General features: G+C 40.7%; 1 protein-coding gene across 1 annotated transcript in view; it reads left to right on the top strand.

Annotated features, from left to right (window-relative positions):
* Positions 1–13,003, top strand: part of SPTBN5 (spectrin beta, non-erythrocytic 5) — a 100,869-nt gene extending 87,866 nt beyond the window's left edge. The window contains exons 58-69 of the mRNA XM_074867849.1: positions 967–1,122; positions 1,642–1,859; positions 3,354–3,543; positions 4,509–4,685; positions 5,569–5,673; positions 6,684–7,304; positions 8,271–8,342; positions 9,836–9,922; positions 10,337–10,428; positions 10,623–10,708; positions 11,195–11,330; positions 12,671–13,003. Of these exons, the coding sequence (XP_074723950.1) occupies positions 967–1,122; positions 1,642–1,859; positions 3,354–3,543; positions 4,509–4,685; positions 5,569–5,673; positions 6,684–7,304; positions 8,271–8,342; positions 9,836–9,922; positions 10,337–10,428; positions 10,623–10,708; positions 11,195–11,330; positions 12,671–12,845 (2,115 nt within the window). The 3' untranslated portion in view covers positions 12,846–13,003. The remainder of the gene's footprint in view (positions 1–966; positions 1,123–1,641; positions 1,860–3,353; positions 3,544–4,508; positions 4,686–5,568; positions 5,674–6,683; positions 7,305–8,270; positions 8,343–9,835; positions 9,923–10,336; positions 10,429–10,622; positions 10,709–11,194; positions 11,331–12,670) is intronic.
* The last annotated feature ends 2,561 nt before the right edge of the window (positions 13,004–15,564 follow it).

The raw sequence follows: 15,564 nt of genomic DNA, 5'->3' as shown, positions 1-15,564 counted from the left end.
GGGAAACTGCTTACCCTACTGTTCCTGGCAAGACTTATACTTGAGAGATATTTATCAGCCTAGAGTAATTATGCTTTCCTTAATTCACTGCTAGTTCTGGTTTCTTGAAAAACTAAGCCAATCTAACAGTTTACCACCGCTAACAGGAGGCTGGCTCTGGCAGTCACTGGACTCTATTAAACTACTTCAGCTTATTAAACAAGATGAAAACTCTCCAGATTTTTCTGCTGAGTTAGTTGCTTGAAGTCAAAGAAGGGTTATGGGAGAGAAGGTGGTAGAGGACACAGAGCCAAAACCCCTACGTTTCGGCAGCAATTAGCTGTTAAATCAGCTCACCCCCTCTCATGAAACTGCAGTCACGGATGTGTTTGGAAAAGCAAAGAGGACACATAGAACTCAACATTTTTGTGTTGAGAGAGAACGTAAAATGTCAGATGTCCTCAACTCTCTTTTTCACTCCTGTTACATATATATTTTGCTTATGAAGTGGCTCAAGTCCACTATTGTCTGTTAGCAGTAGTAAATGCATGACAGAGTTAATATATAGTTTGAATGTAAAATAGTATTACATTTTTTAATTCTGTCTTTTCAGAAAACCTAATTTTCACTTAACTCCTCTTATTTTCACTGTTTGCAGTGTAGGCCTCTATTCCAAGCAAGTCTTTTAGGACACTTCCTGTGATTGAGAGAGTTACCTTTAGAGGGTAGTTCATGCTCTCCATCTTGATCATTCATCTTACATCAAGATAAATTGCTCTTTGGAGACACCTGTTTGTTTCCATTGACAAAGAGAACTTGGGGAAATTAGGTTAGCTTGAACACCTCACTTTCAGGTGACTTAATTGGGAAGGTGTTTCGCTCCCACTCTTGCTCAGTCTGTACTGCATTAGGACATACTAGGGTTGCCCTTTTCTGTGCTGCAGAAGTGATATATAGTATTATCATTAAATTGTTTCTTTATCCCAGAATCTAAGAGCAGCCCGGCAAGTTCACCAGTATGATCATGATGTGGATGAAGTAAAGGGCTGGATGCAGGAGAAAGAGGCAGTGGTGGATATAGAAGATTATGGATATGATCTTCCAGGTGTACAGACACTTCTCAGCCAGCTTGAAGGAGTAGAGGTAAGGGGATCTGTCATGAAGCAGTAGCAGAAAACCATAAATGGCAAAAAAAAAAAGGAGACTGACACTTGATTTGAAATCCTCTCAAGTGCCTTGTTTGCAGGCCAACAAAAGATAAAGGTATGGCATCCTGAAATACTCTTTGTGCTCACAGAAGGGGGCCTTTTCCTCCTGTTTTAACATTGTGATATTATATTGTTAATGTTTTTGCTTCTAAGGATGAGCTTCTTTTCTAAAATCTATTCCAAATTGTTATTGTGATTCCAAATCTGAACTACAAGAGACTTCAGCTCCACACTTATCAAAATGTTCAGTGTGTCACATCTAAAGAAGCTTCTTTGATGTTTGATATGAATGGTAAAAGGCATAAGGAAGAAACTGAGAGGAAAAGTCTTGACAGAGTCATATTTCCAACCTCTGTGCAGTGAGTGGCTAGAAAAGATATGCCCTCTTTAAAATCTGCTTTTGATAGATGTAAGTAGTGACTTGGACTTACAATCCATTCTGTCTCCATTCCAGAGAGACCTAGGAGCCATCATGAAAGAGCTGGAACGGATTCGGGGAGAGGCTTGGCATCTCAGCCGCACATACCCTCAAGTCAAGGAAAACATCATGGAAAGACTCACAGATGTGGATGCGTGCTGGGAAAATCTGGACAAGAAGTTTCTGGAGAGGAAGGCAAGACTGAGCCAGGCAGAACAAGTCCAGCTCTACTTCAATGACTGCAGGGAGCTGATGTATGTGTTGGCCCCTTGAGAATGGCAGTGGGCCTTATTTCTTGTCTTTCCTATATGGGATTTTCTAAATTACACCTGTTAGTTATTTGACTCCTGGCCCAGGTGCTCTGCAGCTTGCTTGCAAATCTCTTTGAATAATCATGCATGACATCTTCTCAACAGCACTTCGCAGAATTTACCACACATCAGAGGTGGCCATGTCATTCCACTTCAGCACAGTGTGCATGACAAACCCACATTTTTAGACTCTTTCCTAGACAGTCTTGGAGAATTCAGTCACTCTGGATAGATTTGGTAGTCTCACAATTCCAACTGAAAATACTGTTGATTCTGCAGGAAGATGGGGCAGTCTCTGCTAGATAGTCAAGTAATTTGTACACCTGTACAGACACCGGTGCCCATTGTTCTCAGAGTCAAAGCAACAACATTAAAAATAACTTTCTGGAATAAGTTTGCACTTCCTCAAGTGCTGAAAGTGTTTTGCACACATGTGTTTAATGCCATTGCCCATACGCACCCACTCTTCTGTCCATTCTTTTTAGGGGTCATTTTTTGGGAAGAATTCAAGTGCTGGGAAATTCCATGGGGTTTTTTTTCATTTTTGAATCTGAATTAGAACAAAATGCTGAATGCTTAAAGCATCTGCAAAAACGTATATGTTGAGCTAAATGTCTCATTATGTTTAAATCAATCATGCCAAAGTATCTATAAGCAGAGGTCTAATGTAAAAATTGAAATAATGAAAGTATGTTATACTCAAAGTGGCAGACCAACATTAAAATATTATATTTTCTCAGTTTAATGTAATTTTCCTCAAAATTGGTACATTTTTGATGAAAATTGTGGTTTTTAAAATTTCTCACAGAAGAAATATGGACATTTATAATTCAGTGTAGTTAATGAAGGAGTTAATCCATGACATGAGTAGAAATACAAAGACAGTGAAGTGGTTACCACTGATTTCTGGACACTTACTATGCTAAGGAAGAGATCCTGAGCCCAGGTAAATCAAGATGCATTCATTTAAGCCAGTTGAAGCTCATAGAGTAGAAAATGCTTCTTAAAATCTGTCAATATGCTTCTTTGCATGAGTGCTCTGTACGCATATGAAGTACTTTCATGCATGGTGGTAAGGCTGGATGGACATCTAAAAGCCTCTGTGTTCCTGTACCACGTATAAAACCACTGCACATGTGTACAGCCTAGACATTTGCAGGTATAGGTCTTTCTGAGGATTTGAATGTGCAATGCTTCAGTATGTATAGATGCTGCAGCTGCCTTTCTAACAGGCTATGTATTGAAATGGCACTAGGAACATTATTTCAGGTTATAAAAATCCATAGACGTGTGGGTGAACCTTCATCAATGTTTTTATATTCATATATTTTGATATAAGTCTGTATACACGTATCCACAGCCATGGGATGTGTGTGTTCCTGAGTATTCAACAGACCTGGTTTCCTTCCCTTTCACCCCTTTGCCTCTATTCTGTAGGGCCTGGACCAATGAGATGCATGCACTAGTGATATCCGAGGAACTGGCAAATGATGTCCTGGGAGCTGAACTGCTCATCAAGCGTCATGAGGAATACAAGCGTGAGATAGATAAGCAGTGGCTAAAATATGAAGAAATGCAGCAGGCAGGAGGTGACCTGATGAGAAATGGACACTTCATGTCTGTGGAGGTGTGTTGATGATTTAAATATTTTATAAACAAGAGTGAACAAAGACATTAAACAGGCAGGAGTTGCAGCTTTGTCTCTCTTTCAGCACAGAAGAACTAAACAGGAGAATCCAATTTTCTACTATTAAAAGCTGCAGACTTCATGTGACATGTAGAAAAAGAAAACACCTTTTAAAGTTCCTACTCCTCTAAAAACTGATTTTGAAGCTGACCATAAAAGAATAGTCACTGGATTGATCATGCTATGTGGGAGGTAGGGAGGTATTCCACAGAAAAGATGTGAGATAATAAATGAGATTTTAGCATTTAACTACACAAGACATAGGATAAAATATATCACAATGTGATGGAGTGATGTCCCTGAGTACACCAGAAGATATGTAATTCTTCAGAAATGTTATAGAGCTAAAGGGGCAAGAATGTAAAAATTTCTGTGATCCTGCTATCTATGTACCTTTAGACTTTGACCTTTGCAGTGGTCTCAAACTTGTCTTCATACTGTCTGTAGATCCAAAGATCACACCATCAAAAACATCTTCAGAATTCATACAAGATTACGTTATTTCTGTTGTATAAAGAATTAGAGAACTTTCACAGTTTAAGGCTCTCCATTGTTGCTTTGCCATGAATTGATGTATTTGTTGAATCTTCTGGTTCTCACTAGTTCTATAATACAAATTGCCTGGGTATAAAGTTTTATCATGGGAAAGCATATAACAGAATATTGGTCATACAGTATGTGGAATATGCATACAATTATAATATATAGCTATACAACATACAAGCTAAATGAATTCAAGTAAGAAAAATGAGGACTCGGACATCCTTTCTAAACTATGTTAACACTACAAAGTTATCTAGAGGTCATCTTCTGGATCATGAGGGCAGATTACACACTAGTTGACTGTCACATGAAAGTCTGATTGGATTTTTCACCTCCTGGCATTGCAAATGTTATTTTTCCAGATTGAAGAAAAACTGTTAGAGCTGTCGGAGCTGATGAAGAAGGTAAAGGAGAGCTGGGACATGAGGAAACAGTTATATGAAGAAAACTGGGAGATTCAATTGCTCCGCAGAGAGCTAGAACAAGCAGAAGCATGGCTAGCTGCCAAGGAGAGCTTTCTTTCAGATCCTAGCTATGGGGTGAGTAACAACAGTGCAACACTATTGAAATTCCTCTTAGCATATACAGAGGGCTTAAAGCATGTATCAGCTCGGGCCTAAAGTTAATCACAATCTAAACAGTAATGCACCCTTGAGATGCACAGGAGGTCTGTCCTCTTACAGAAGTGAGCCCAGGACAGTTGCTGCATTTTACGTGGTGATGGGCTCCAGGAGGTCGTGACTTCCAGGGGATGATAGAAGACTGGGGAGAACTCCAGACCATTTTTTCACATAATAAGATAACTTGCAGGGGGTTCAACCTTCCCTCTTATGCCGAGAGACAGTTTCAAACAGAAAAAGGGCTTTTCCCCACCTCTTCTTGCTCAGTAGAACATTTTTCACAGATGGCTTGATAGCTAGCTTGTAAATTCCAATTTAAACATCAGCATCCATAGCTTTTTTTTCTTGTTGTTGACTGTCTTCTGATGGTTTATAAGATGGGAAAACAATGTCACAAACTGAGGTATCAAAAACTAAGCAGAGAGCAAGACAGAGGTTAAAGATGCATGTGTTGTAGGGCAGGAATAAACTCTGTGTCTGGCACAAGCTGGAATTCAACTATTTAATCCGTATGTAAGCAGTTACAGTTGGAACCCATGGTACCACATGGCTTTGCAGAAAAAAGTATGCTGTTATTTGAGCTCTTTTTCTCATGTACCGCAGACAGACTGCAAGCTACAGACCTTTCTTTTAAGTGTAAATTAAGATTTTTAACACACTACCAGGAGTTTAGACAATCAATTACAAAAATTTCAGAATCATCATTTGGCTAAATAGAATGGGTAAGTCTGAAAATCTTAGGCATAATCTCTTCTGAGAGACTTGATTTTAGTCTTCCATATCTGATAATTTTCCCATGCAGGGTTCAGTATCTGAAGTAGAGGAATTACTGAAGAAACACCATGATTTTGAAAAGATGCTTGCAGCTCAGGAGGAGAAATTTGCTCAGCTCAGCAGGAAAACTAAGGTGAGAAGTAGAAGGTGGTTGAACTGTGTGTGAGACAGGATGATGTGGGTCCTTGAATGTTTGGGGCTCAGTCACTCCATGTAAGAATGAACTCCTGTGCTGAGATGGAGTAAATGAGTGACCAGAGCTGAGATACTACAGATAGAGTAGCTGAGAACGAGACCTGTCTGTGGATCAAAAGACTCCAACTAGCTTGCAAAAGCTCTAGCGGGCAAGTGGAAGCTTTCCTCTGCCAGGAGCAGCAGAAAGGATGCGTAGTGCACGTTGCTGGGTGAGAAACAGGGTGATGCCTTGCTACACAGATAGAGAGATTTGATTCATTCAGGACTGCAGCCATATGACAGTGCTGGGGGATAGCAAAGGCCTGAAAATAAAGGGAGACCAAGGCAGAGATAGGCCTTTTTCCTTCTGGCATCAGAGTTCTACAGTGGATTGTATTAAGTACCAAAAATACTCAGTCAGCCTCCCAGATGCTGTTTCAATGGTTTTAAAAATTATTTTCCAGAAATAACCACCAAAACATAGATTTTGTGTTTGGCATTAGGCTAAAAATCAGCTTAGCTGAGTCTGCCTTTTGTTCAGTGATTTGAAAATTGGTTAAATGAAAGGACAAAGGCCCTCCACTCTAAAATTTTCCATGGGAACACCCCCGGATACTCACTGTTCCTGCAGCAAACTTAAAGAAGCAGTGCCACAGAAGAGAAGCGTAGTTTCTCTAGAGCTTATTAAAGACTCAGCCTCCAGAGAACTTAGCAAGGGCAGGATTCACTGTATTTGAGATTAACTGCCATCAGTATTCATGGTTTGGTGAACAGAATAATGCTCAGCACATAGCAATTGAGTTGAGTTCTAACTCTAAGAATGCCAATGGAGGTACAGGCCTTAAAATTCAATGCCATGAGAGAACATATTTGAAAAACTATTCCTACTTAAAACAAAAAAAATGTTGGGTAAATACCCATGAATGCAATGAAGGTCATCTTAAAAAATGCAATATTTGTGTCCTACAGAGGGAGATGAATCTTCTGAAACAAGTGGACACGGAAGAGAGTGAGCAGAAGGATAAAGGCAAAGTTGTACGGGTTCCCTCTCTGAAAAGAAAAACATCTGACAAAAGGAATACCCCGCCAAAAGTGACAGAGATAAAGAGCGCAATGCCACTGTCATCCACGACCTTACCCAGCCTGTCCTGGATAGCCCCACTTGAAACTATTTTCTCCCCCATTGAAAAGTCTCCATCAACATTCCAACAAATCATTGCTGGGGGAGTCCCAGATGTGCTGAGCAGCAACAAAACAGAAATGAAAGCTGAGAGGAAGCTCAGTGAGATTATCACTCCACCTACACCAAAGATGGTGGGTCCACAACCTACATCTTTGGAAAGTCACAGTTCTTTAAGCTCTCCTTTATCTCCTACTCCCATAAGCCAGCAACGCAGCAGCAGTTTGTCAGAATCGTATGCCACAGGCCTTTTATCACCTCAGGAAAAAAGTGCTAGAGGATCCTCTTTCTCCAACCTGCAGACAAAACTAATGGCAACTCCATCCGAGCCTGGCCAAAGGTCACTAGATAAATCACCAAACTTACTGCTGTCTCACTCCTCTTTGGAGAGATTAGAGAATACATCTTCGGTAAGTCCCAGGAATTCCTGGGTCTTTCCTCACAAAACTGCTATCCTGTGCTAGTTAAAGTAAGGAAATATAGGAAGTTTTGTGAGAAAGTCACAAAGAACACTATATAGTGGGCATTTTAGTGGATACACTTTTGGATCCGAACAGCAAGAGGCACTTTATGTGCCTTTGCAGTTAATACACTTTCCAAAAAAATAGTTAACTTAAGCAGCTAGGTATTGCTTAAAAGCATTTCTAATTTGCTCAGCTTTATAGCCTAGATCTTGACAACTGCATTGGTTTCTCATTTTCTTTCCCAAACTAGAAGTTATTCATGCTGCTGAATACTCAGCAGAGCACTTAAGAACCAGGAGATGCTGTCTCACAAAGAGGCAAGACTGATGGTTTACCCATACCCTCCATGTGAGGTGGTGGTGCTTAGTGTCCACTGAGTTTAGAAGTCAGCGAGGCAGGACTTAGTGCCACCCTTGCCAAAGAGCTGAGCTGGTGCAAGACTAGAACCAGCATCTCCTGTTTGCTTATCCTGTCAGGAAATGCACTGTTAACTCATGGACAGGTAAGAATTGTTCCCTTCCCCTCTCGCACTTTGAGAGGAAAGTGTAGTACAACACTATACATTGGTGTAACTCAGTATTATTGCAGGAGTGGTATGAATAACTTTAGCAATTTAAGTTTAAATTTTATTTAATAATATAAAAATAATATTAAATAATTAATACACCATAATAGAGTAAATTCCATGAGTAAATTGTTCTAGAAGGATGTGAATTCTCTTCGCTTAGGTAGTATATCATAGATGTGACTTGCAAGCTAGAGAGGATTTCTAGCTGTGCTGTGAATGTAAAGGCTAAAGGCAGTAGAGATCAATTTCTCTGTGTGGAATTTATCTAGAAAGACCTTCAGAAATTGTAACATATGTTTAAGGGCTATTTTAAAGTTAAACAGCAATGTTCTTGTGTGTCTCAGGTTTCTGCAAGACTCCAGCCCATGGAGGGATTCCTAGAAAAGAGAGACCAGCTCCTTCCAGGAAGACAACAGGTAGAAACAAATGCTATCACTCTGGGTTAATTCATCTTTCCTTGAGTTATAGTCCAGATCTGGTCTGACTTTTTCAGGATAAACTCTTGCTGAAGAGGAGCTCAGGACTGTGGGTTTAATTCAGTTACCACTAAAATGTATGAAGAAGTGTCCACTGACTTTGGCACTACCTGATCAAGTCCTTAAGAGAACGAGACAACGGAATCTTTGCTTGTCATGGGAATCATGCAGAACAGGCTCTGTCTATATTTAACGGACTTATGAACCAGAGCTTAGGCCATATGAACGTGTTAATTATGTTCCACAAATTATAAATACAGGTTTCAATATAACTGAATTGGAAAAAAAAAAATCAGTATTTTTTTAAAAAAAAGAAAAATACACCTTTCAAGACCCTGTATCAGCATGTTGGCAGAGGAAGTCCTCACTCCCATGCTCCCAATGCTTATAATTTCTAACTGTGCTAGAAGAGAATTAAGATTTCTGTTTATCTTTGAAGAAGTGGTTTGTTTAATCCAAGGCTGAATGAAACTGAAATCTAAATTATCATCCTGGGAAAGAATATCACTTCAGGTCAGTAGGCTAATGATCATAACAGAGCAGGAAATTTTCTAATATTCACCACCAATCTGTAAACATCTGAGTGTCTGCTGAGGTATTGCACATAAGCAAGTTGTCTTGGATTTGTTCCGTAAACCATTTCCTCTGAAATTTTAACTTGAAAGACCTGTTTAAAAAATTGAACCTGGTATGGACTCCATCTTCTGGAAGAGAAATTTAGTTTTTCCTCTCTTCTGGATACACTGAATTTACTTTGTTGTGATACTGAACTTCCATATTATCAAACAAGTAAAGCTATGATTTACCTTCCTCAGGACTTGTTTCTTCCTTTTCTCTGAATGACCAAATTGTCAACTTGATTCACTGGCACAACAAAATAAGAATATACACAAGTAATAGGATCCTTCATCCAGAAGGGTGTCATGGCACTAGGCTAACCTTTCAGTGGCACATAGTTGGGGTAGGAAATAGCAGCTACTTTTGCACAGTGTTCAGTAGCATTCCACTGGGGTTAGTTTAGGAAATGGAGAAAAATTCAGCAGCCACATTAGATTGAAACCACATACTTAACAAAACTAGACTGTGACCAGCAGGCAAGGGCCAGTGTTCCAGGTGGGAAAAAAGTGGAGCTTTTAGTGGCCAAAAATAGACATAACTTTGATTACCCAATTTCTCTCAAAGATGTTGCTGACCACAACATGGTGTAGAGCTTGCTTGCACCAGGTTATGTCATGACCCTTCCTGGATCACCCACACCAGTAACTACAGCAGGTTCTGTTTTTCTAGGAGATAGTCATGACTAAGAGAGCTTCTGTGATCATAATATATGGGCAGCTCCTGGCTTCCTGTGGAAGTTGCACATGCAAGATTTCACTACTCAAATAAAATATATGGTTAATAATTGGCTTTTATTACCATTTCTATTCATGTAGCCAGGCTCAAGGTCTTGGAAATCCTTCTACGTAAAACTTGATGGATTGAAGCTTGATTTCTATAATGATGAAAAAGAAGCATCTAAGGTAATTTGGGTTTGAATCTTTCTAGTAATCTCTGTGTTTACCTATGTAAAAATGGATTTGAAAGAAAATAGTTACATTTGCTTTTGTTTGGGGGAGTGGGGTAATCGGTTCTCTTTCGCATGTCAGCTGAGTGAAAATTCAACAATTGTTCAATTGATACCAACTATAAGACAGAATAATAAGCTTTCAGAAATTTTCAAACATATTCCTTCAAAGAAGTATCTTATTCAAGAATTGCCTTCAAGATATTGTCCATTGTTCCTGTGTGGTTCTTCCTATTTAGTGATCCCAGTTATAAAGTTAGAAGCAGAAAGAGGTAGTATGGGTGTGTAGTCAGCCTGCGGGTTGGTATGGAATTGAATCCTAGCAGAAAAGACGCAGAATACGTTTTATTTTAATTTCATCCTCCTTCAGAATGCATCCACACTCCTATCCCTCAGCATTCCTGGTGCCAAATGTGAGAGGCTGGTAAATTACATCAGGAAAGAGAACGCCTTCATGTTGCGGTAAGTCTTATGGAGAATTGCACTAATAAAAACCTACACAGCTACCTCTACGGTTGTATTTGCCTACAGTCACCTAAGACTGTGTGTTGTTAGGAAGCATACTGAAATGTCTTACAGTGCTTGCCCCATTCACAAGGACAGAAGGTATAAGGCAAGACTAACTAGAATTCACCTTCTCTTATCCTTATTTACAGGCTCAGAGATGGGGCAGAGTATTTCTTCTCAGCACCTTCTCGGGCACTGATGGAGGACTGGCTGCAGTCACTACAGAATAACATAGGTACATTCTCACTTCCTGCAAGAATGAACTGAGTTTTAAGCAAGTGATGGTGAGAGAAAAGAATGAGGTGGTGTCCTTAGTCTGGGGCATTTTGAGCTGTGCTTTTTGGCTCTGGTAGACCGCAGTACACAAGTCACCTGCAGCCTTGCAATGGAATGACCTGGCAGGAGAATGCCCAGGGTGACTTGCAAAGCAGCCTTTTAGTTGTACTGCGGCTGGCATCAGGTTATTCCCAGGGAGGGGCCTTGTCCAAGGGCTGCATTCATCCTTTTATTAAGGAGTTGCTTTGGATCTTCATCAATAGCTTTTTCTCCTGAATCTAGATCTCTTTCTGGACACCTCGCTAGGCGGTGGCTTACTGGAAAGGAAGCCAGAGCACAGTTATAACGATGATGTTCAGAGAAAATTGTTATGGACCCAGAAATGGAAAACTCTGCCTCTAACGCTACTTCAGAAGGTTTTTATTTGTGTTCTTTAACTCTGCAGAACACAGTAACAGATCACATTCCACTGTGCTGGTGCAGCCTTTCGCTCCAAACACAGAGACCTCCCAGACAAGACTGTGGGACTTTCCAGACAGAGACTCTGCTGAAAGACTAACCAGCAAAAGCTCACTCCTGAGGTAGGGGCTCTGTGCCGCAAGGCTGAACAGACCTCAGTGCTGTTTGTGCTCAGGTAGCAGTCACCTACAAAGGGAGATTGTCCTGAGGTCAGAAAGTGCCGCTCCTCTGTCACTAATGTCACAGAAATCGTGTGGCCAGCAGGACTAGGGAAGTGATCGTCCCTCTGTATTTGGCACTGGTGAGGCCACACCTTGAATACTGTGTTCAGTTTTGGGCCTCTCACTATCTTGTAGTTGACAAGTGTCTAAAGAAGAGCAACAAAGATGATGAAGGGTCTAGAGCACAAGTCTTACGAGGAGCGGCTGAGGGAACTGGGGGTGTTTAGCCTGGAGAAGAGGAGGCTGAGGGGGGACCTTACTGCTTTCTACAACTACCTGAAAGGAGGTTGCAGAGAGCTGGGGATGAGCCTCTTTAACCAAGTAACAAGCGACAGGACGAGGAAATGGCCTCAAGTTGCACCAGGGGAGGTTTAGACTGGATAATAGGAAAAATTTCTTTGCCAAAAGAGTTGTCAAGCATTGAAACAGGCTACCCAGGGAAGTGGTGGAATCACCATCCCTGGAGGTATTTAAAAGATGTGTAGATGTGGTGCTTAGCGACATGGTTTAGTGGTGGACTTAGCAGTGCTAGGTTAACAGCTGGACTAGGTGATCTTAAAAGCCTTTTCCAACCTAAACAATTCTATGATTCTAATCCAGTAAAATACATTATTTCAGAGCATGACTCTGCCTCAATTAGTTTGTGCCATTTATGATGTGCTACAGCCAGTTTTTAAAAATGGGCCTTGCTATAGTCAGCCATACCTTTTCTGTGGTTGGTGACTTAAAACTGGGACACCCAGAGGAATTCTTATATCACCTATTGTAGGAACCAGAGTTACTGAAATGAAGTATCTGATCTGAAGATTGGGTTACCTGTATGCTAAATGGGGAGAAACTTGTTCCAACAGGTGAGGGAATCTGAGCAGGAGTCTACAATAGGTGCTTTGGATTTTCCTCTAAACATTCTCTCCAGCAGGGTCTGAAAGGAACCAGCCTCCTAATTTAAGGAGCCAAACCAGTTGTCTAAAGTTGCACTGTTTGAATACTTTCCTCAAAGGCTGTTTTGTGAATCTAAACACAGCCACAGCCAAATTCAGAAATTTGGCCTGTAGTGTAAATCAATTTCTGTTGCATTTGGAGCCTGTAAAAATCTTACAGGCTATGATGTGAAATCCTGATCCCTCTGCCTGGTAGATTTTTGCTGCTGAGCTAGATGCCTAACAAGTTCTTACATATACAGAGTGACTTAAACTCCTCTAGATTGTGCCTGATTTTCTGGTGATGTATGTTGTTGACAGGAGAACACCTTCCTTCAAAATCAAACCAGAGAGAGAGTCTGCACAATTTTCCACAGATTTTAAGGAAGATGGGACAGCAGTGACACGAGCCTCCATCACCACCCTAAGCCTAGAACAAAGCGGTAATAAAACAAAACTGCTTCCATCTCCACTAGAAGCAGGAAGAGAAAAATGATATTTGCCTCAATGAATACCAGACCCTTCACCATTATATCTTAACCCAGCCCTCTGGAAATGTATTGATATATTTTAAGTTAATCGCTACCCTTGGAACTTATTTTAATTATGTATTAAATCTAGTAAAACTATTAAATGTAATTAAACAGGACTGCATCTGGTATACTTTTTGTGTATGACGACTCTGTCATTCATCATATCACCTAAGTGATATCTACTCCAAGTTACCTAGTGGGAGAGCAGAGGGGCTTTAAGCCAGACAGCTCAAGTGAGGTGACTGTGAGACAGAAATGGGGAGCACTGAGCAGAGCACGAGGTGCAAGCTGTGACTGAGCAGCAGCCACCTGCGAGTATCTTTGCAGATATCAGCGGATAAGATTTAAGAGGGTTGGGCGGTCTGTACACCACAGAAGCAGAAGTCTCAAAGGGAACGTTTGTTACATAATTCTTGCAGTGTTTTGTAGTCTCCACAGTCTTTCATTTTTACAACATGTTAACCAGCAATTCCCTAACTGTTTGCCAATTCTTTCTGCATGAGGTTACCAGGGAAAAAAAGTCCTGCAGTGTTACTCATTTTTAATGGAATCTGAAACTAAACATGTGAACAATCAGTCTTCCAGTGTAAAAGGAGAGGAAAAGCAGGATAGCAAGGAGGAAGTCTAGTCTCCAGACCACTGCTCTCAGAAAGACCAAAACCTAAGCTGATTAACAGGAGCCTATTGGGAAGCTGGATTGAATAGGAATTATATAATAATCTTTTGGGGAAATATGGGGAAAGGAAAAAACCTATAATCTGTACGAAGTCTTGACTTGTTCTCATTACACTAGGTTTTCTACTACATTTGTCTCCCTCATGGCCCCACAGTAAGTCTAAACTTCTATATCATTGATATCTACGTGGCTGAAGAGCAAAGAGTAGCTAAATGAACTTTAACAATTCCTGCAATATCTCAAATCTGGACTCTGGACAAGGAGCAAAGCATCCAGGACAAAAGGTCTGGCCAGTGGCCTGGTGCCTCTCTCCCACACAGGAAGCAGTCTCCTGCCACCAATGCTCTTTGATTCCTCTTCATAGATCAGATAAGAAACCTGAATCGAAGTAACGAAGACCACTCTGAGACTTCGTAGACTTGTACTGTGAGGGTCCCCCCTCATCTTCCTGTTGGCCCATCTGTTAGACACCAGCCTACCTCAGCACAGCTTCTAGCAGTCAGAGCAGAGATAAGGAACTGGAACAAATCAGAGTGAAAACTTGGGCAATAATGCTATGAAATTGCTGTATTAAGTGGATAGGTATGTTGAACTGAATCTTTTCCTGCAGGGGACCAGACAGAACCTTCTTGATGGATAGACATGTGCACACCCACACACATGCCTGCACATGTGTGTACTTGTGTGGGGAGACACCCATGACACTTGTGCCAAACTCACCATCCCAACAGTGGTGCTGTATTACCAGTTCCTTTCCAGTGGCTAATGCTGAGGACCAGAGTGTAAAGATGAGGCCCCACACTAGGTCACTGACCCCAGTTAAAGAAGTCCTAGAGACTGATAGAATGGTGGAGAAACAAATGAAATTTTAAAAGTATTTTAAAAGTTTTTTTTTACTGTGAAATAAGAACATGGCCTGCAGGGATTTTTCTGGATAAAATGATCTCATTCCTTCCACAAAACTTTGTTGCATTGGAAACTAGATGGCAAGTCAAAAGTATATACCCAGAGAGAGAGGAATGATCATCACAACGGAAGTAATGTGCAGAGAAGACTTGTCACCATTTTCAGCAATTGAACTGTAACAATCCAGGTGGCCAGAGCTGCAGGCCTGTGAAAGCCTTCAGTCTTTAAATTGTTTGAGCTTGATACTGACAAATGAGAGGGATTAGATGCTGTCAGGTCAGTACCTTGCTCCCAGGGATCATCAGTCATGCCAAACTGCATTACTGTGGTCTTAGATGAGATCAGAGTAAGAATAACAGCAACCTGATCCCCTGTCTCCACAGATGAAAGATAATTGCACTTAATGCTTTGTCTCATGATGTTTTCATGCTCTATTTTTGCCTTGAGGTGCTGATGTAAAGGACCCATTGAATCAGCTGTGCACAGTTAGGGCAGCTTCAGCGAAACAGATTTGTTTGTAGTGCTCTGAATGACACTCTGCAAAGTCACAGCAACTGAACGTAAGCAGTAACCTCACTCTATAATCAAAAAAAAAAATCCCTTGGCAGCCACCTGAGCGTCACTCCTGAGAAGAAGGCAAATAAGAAAGCAGTTATTTCATAATAAAATGAACCTTTCAGGGTTTGCCAGATTCTGGCAGGGAAGACATTCAACCTTTCAAAAGTGATTCACACATTAAAAATGCTATGGGATTAAATTATTGAGTGTAGGCTTGTCTTTCTGCACCTGCCAGTGTATCAATGTACTTTATTCTATTCCACTGTAAATCATTATCAACATTAAAAAAAAAAAAAGGAAACGATCATCAGATGTGGGTGGGCTGTAATTTTGGTGGTTAGAAAGCATGACTTTACTAAGAAAAAGGCGCATTTGCAAAATTATTTTTGTTAAACCAGAAATAGTCGATTTTCAAAGGTAGTTTCTGCAATTGTTTCAAAGGAGTTGCATCTACCACTATATTGGGCAAATAAAGAGGTAAACATCTTTCTTGCCATTTGCCAGAGGGATGGGAGGGGGAGGGCTTGAAAAAAGTAGCTCAT

Source organism: Strix uralensis, chromosome 4 (assembly GCF_047716275.1).
Source record: "Strix uralensis isolate ZFMK-TIS-50842 chromosome 4, bStrUra1, whole genome shotgun sequence".
Classification (NCBI taxonomy): Eukaryota; Metazoa; Chordata; class Aves; order Strigiformes; family Strigidae; genus Strix; species Strix uralensis.
Note: the sequence above shows the minus strand (reverse complement) of the source record. Positions and strands in the feature narration are given on the sequence as shown.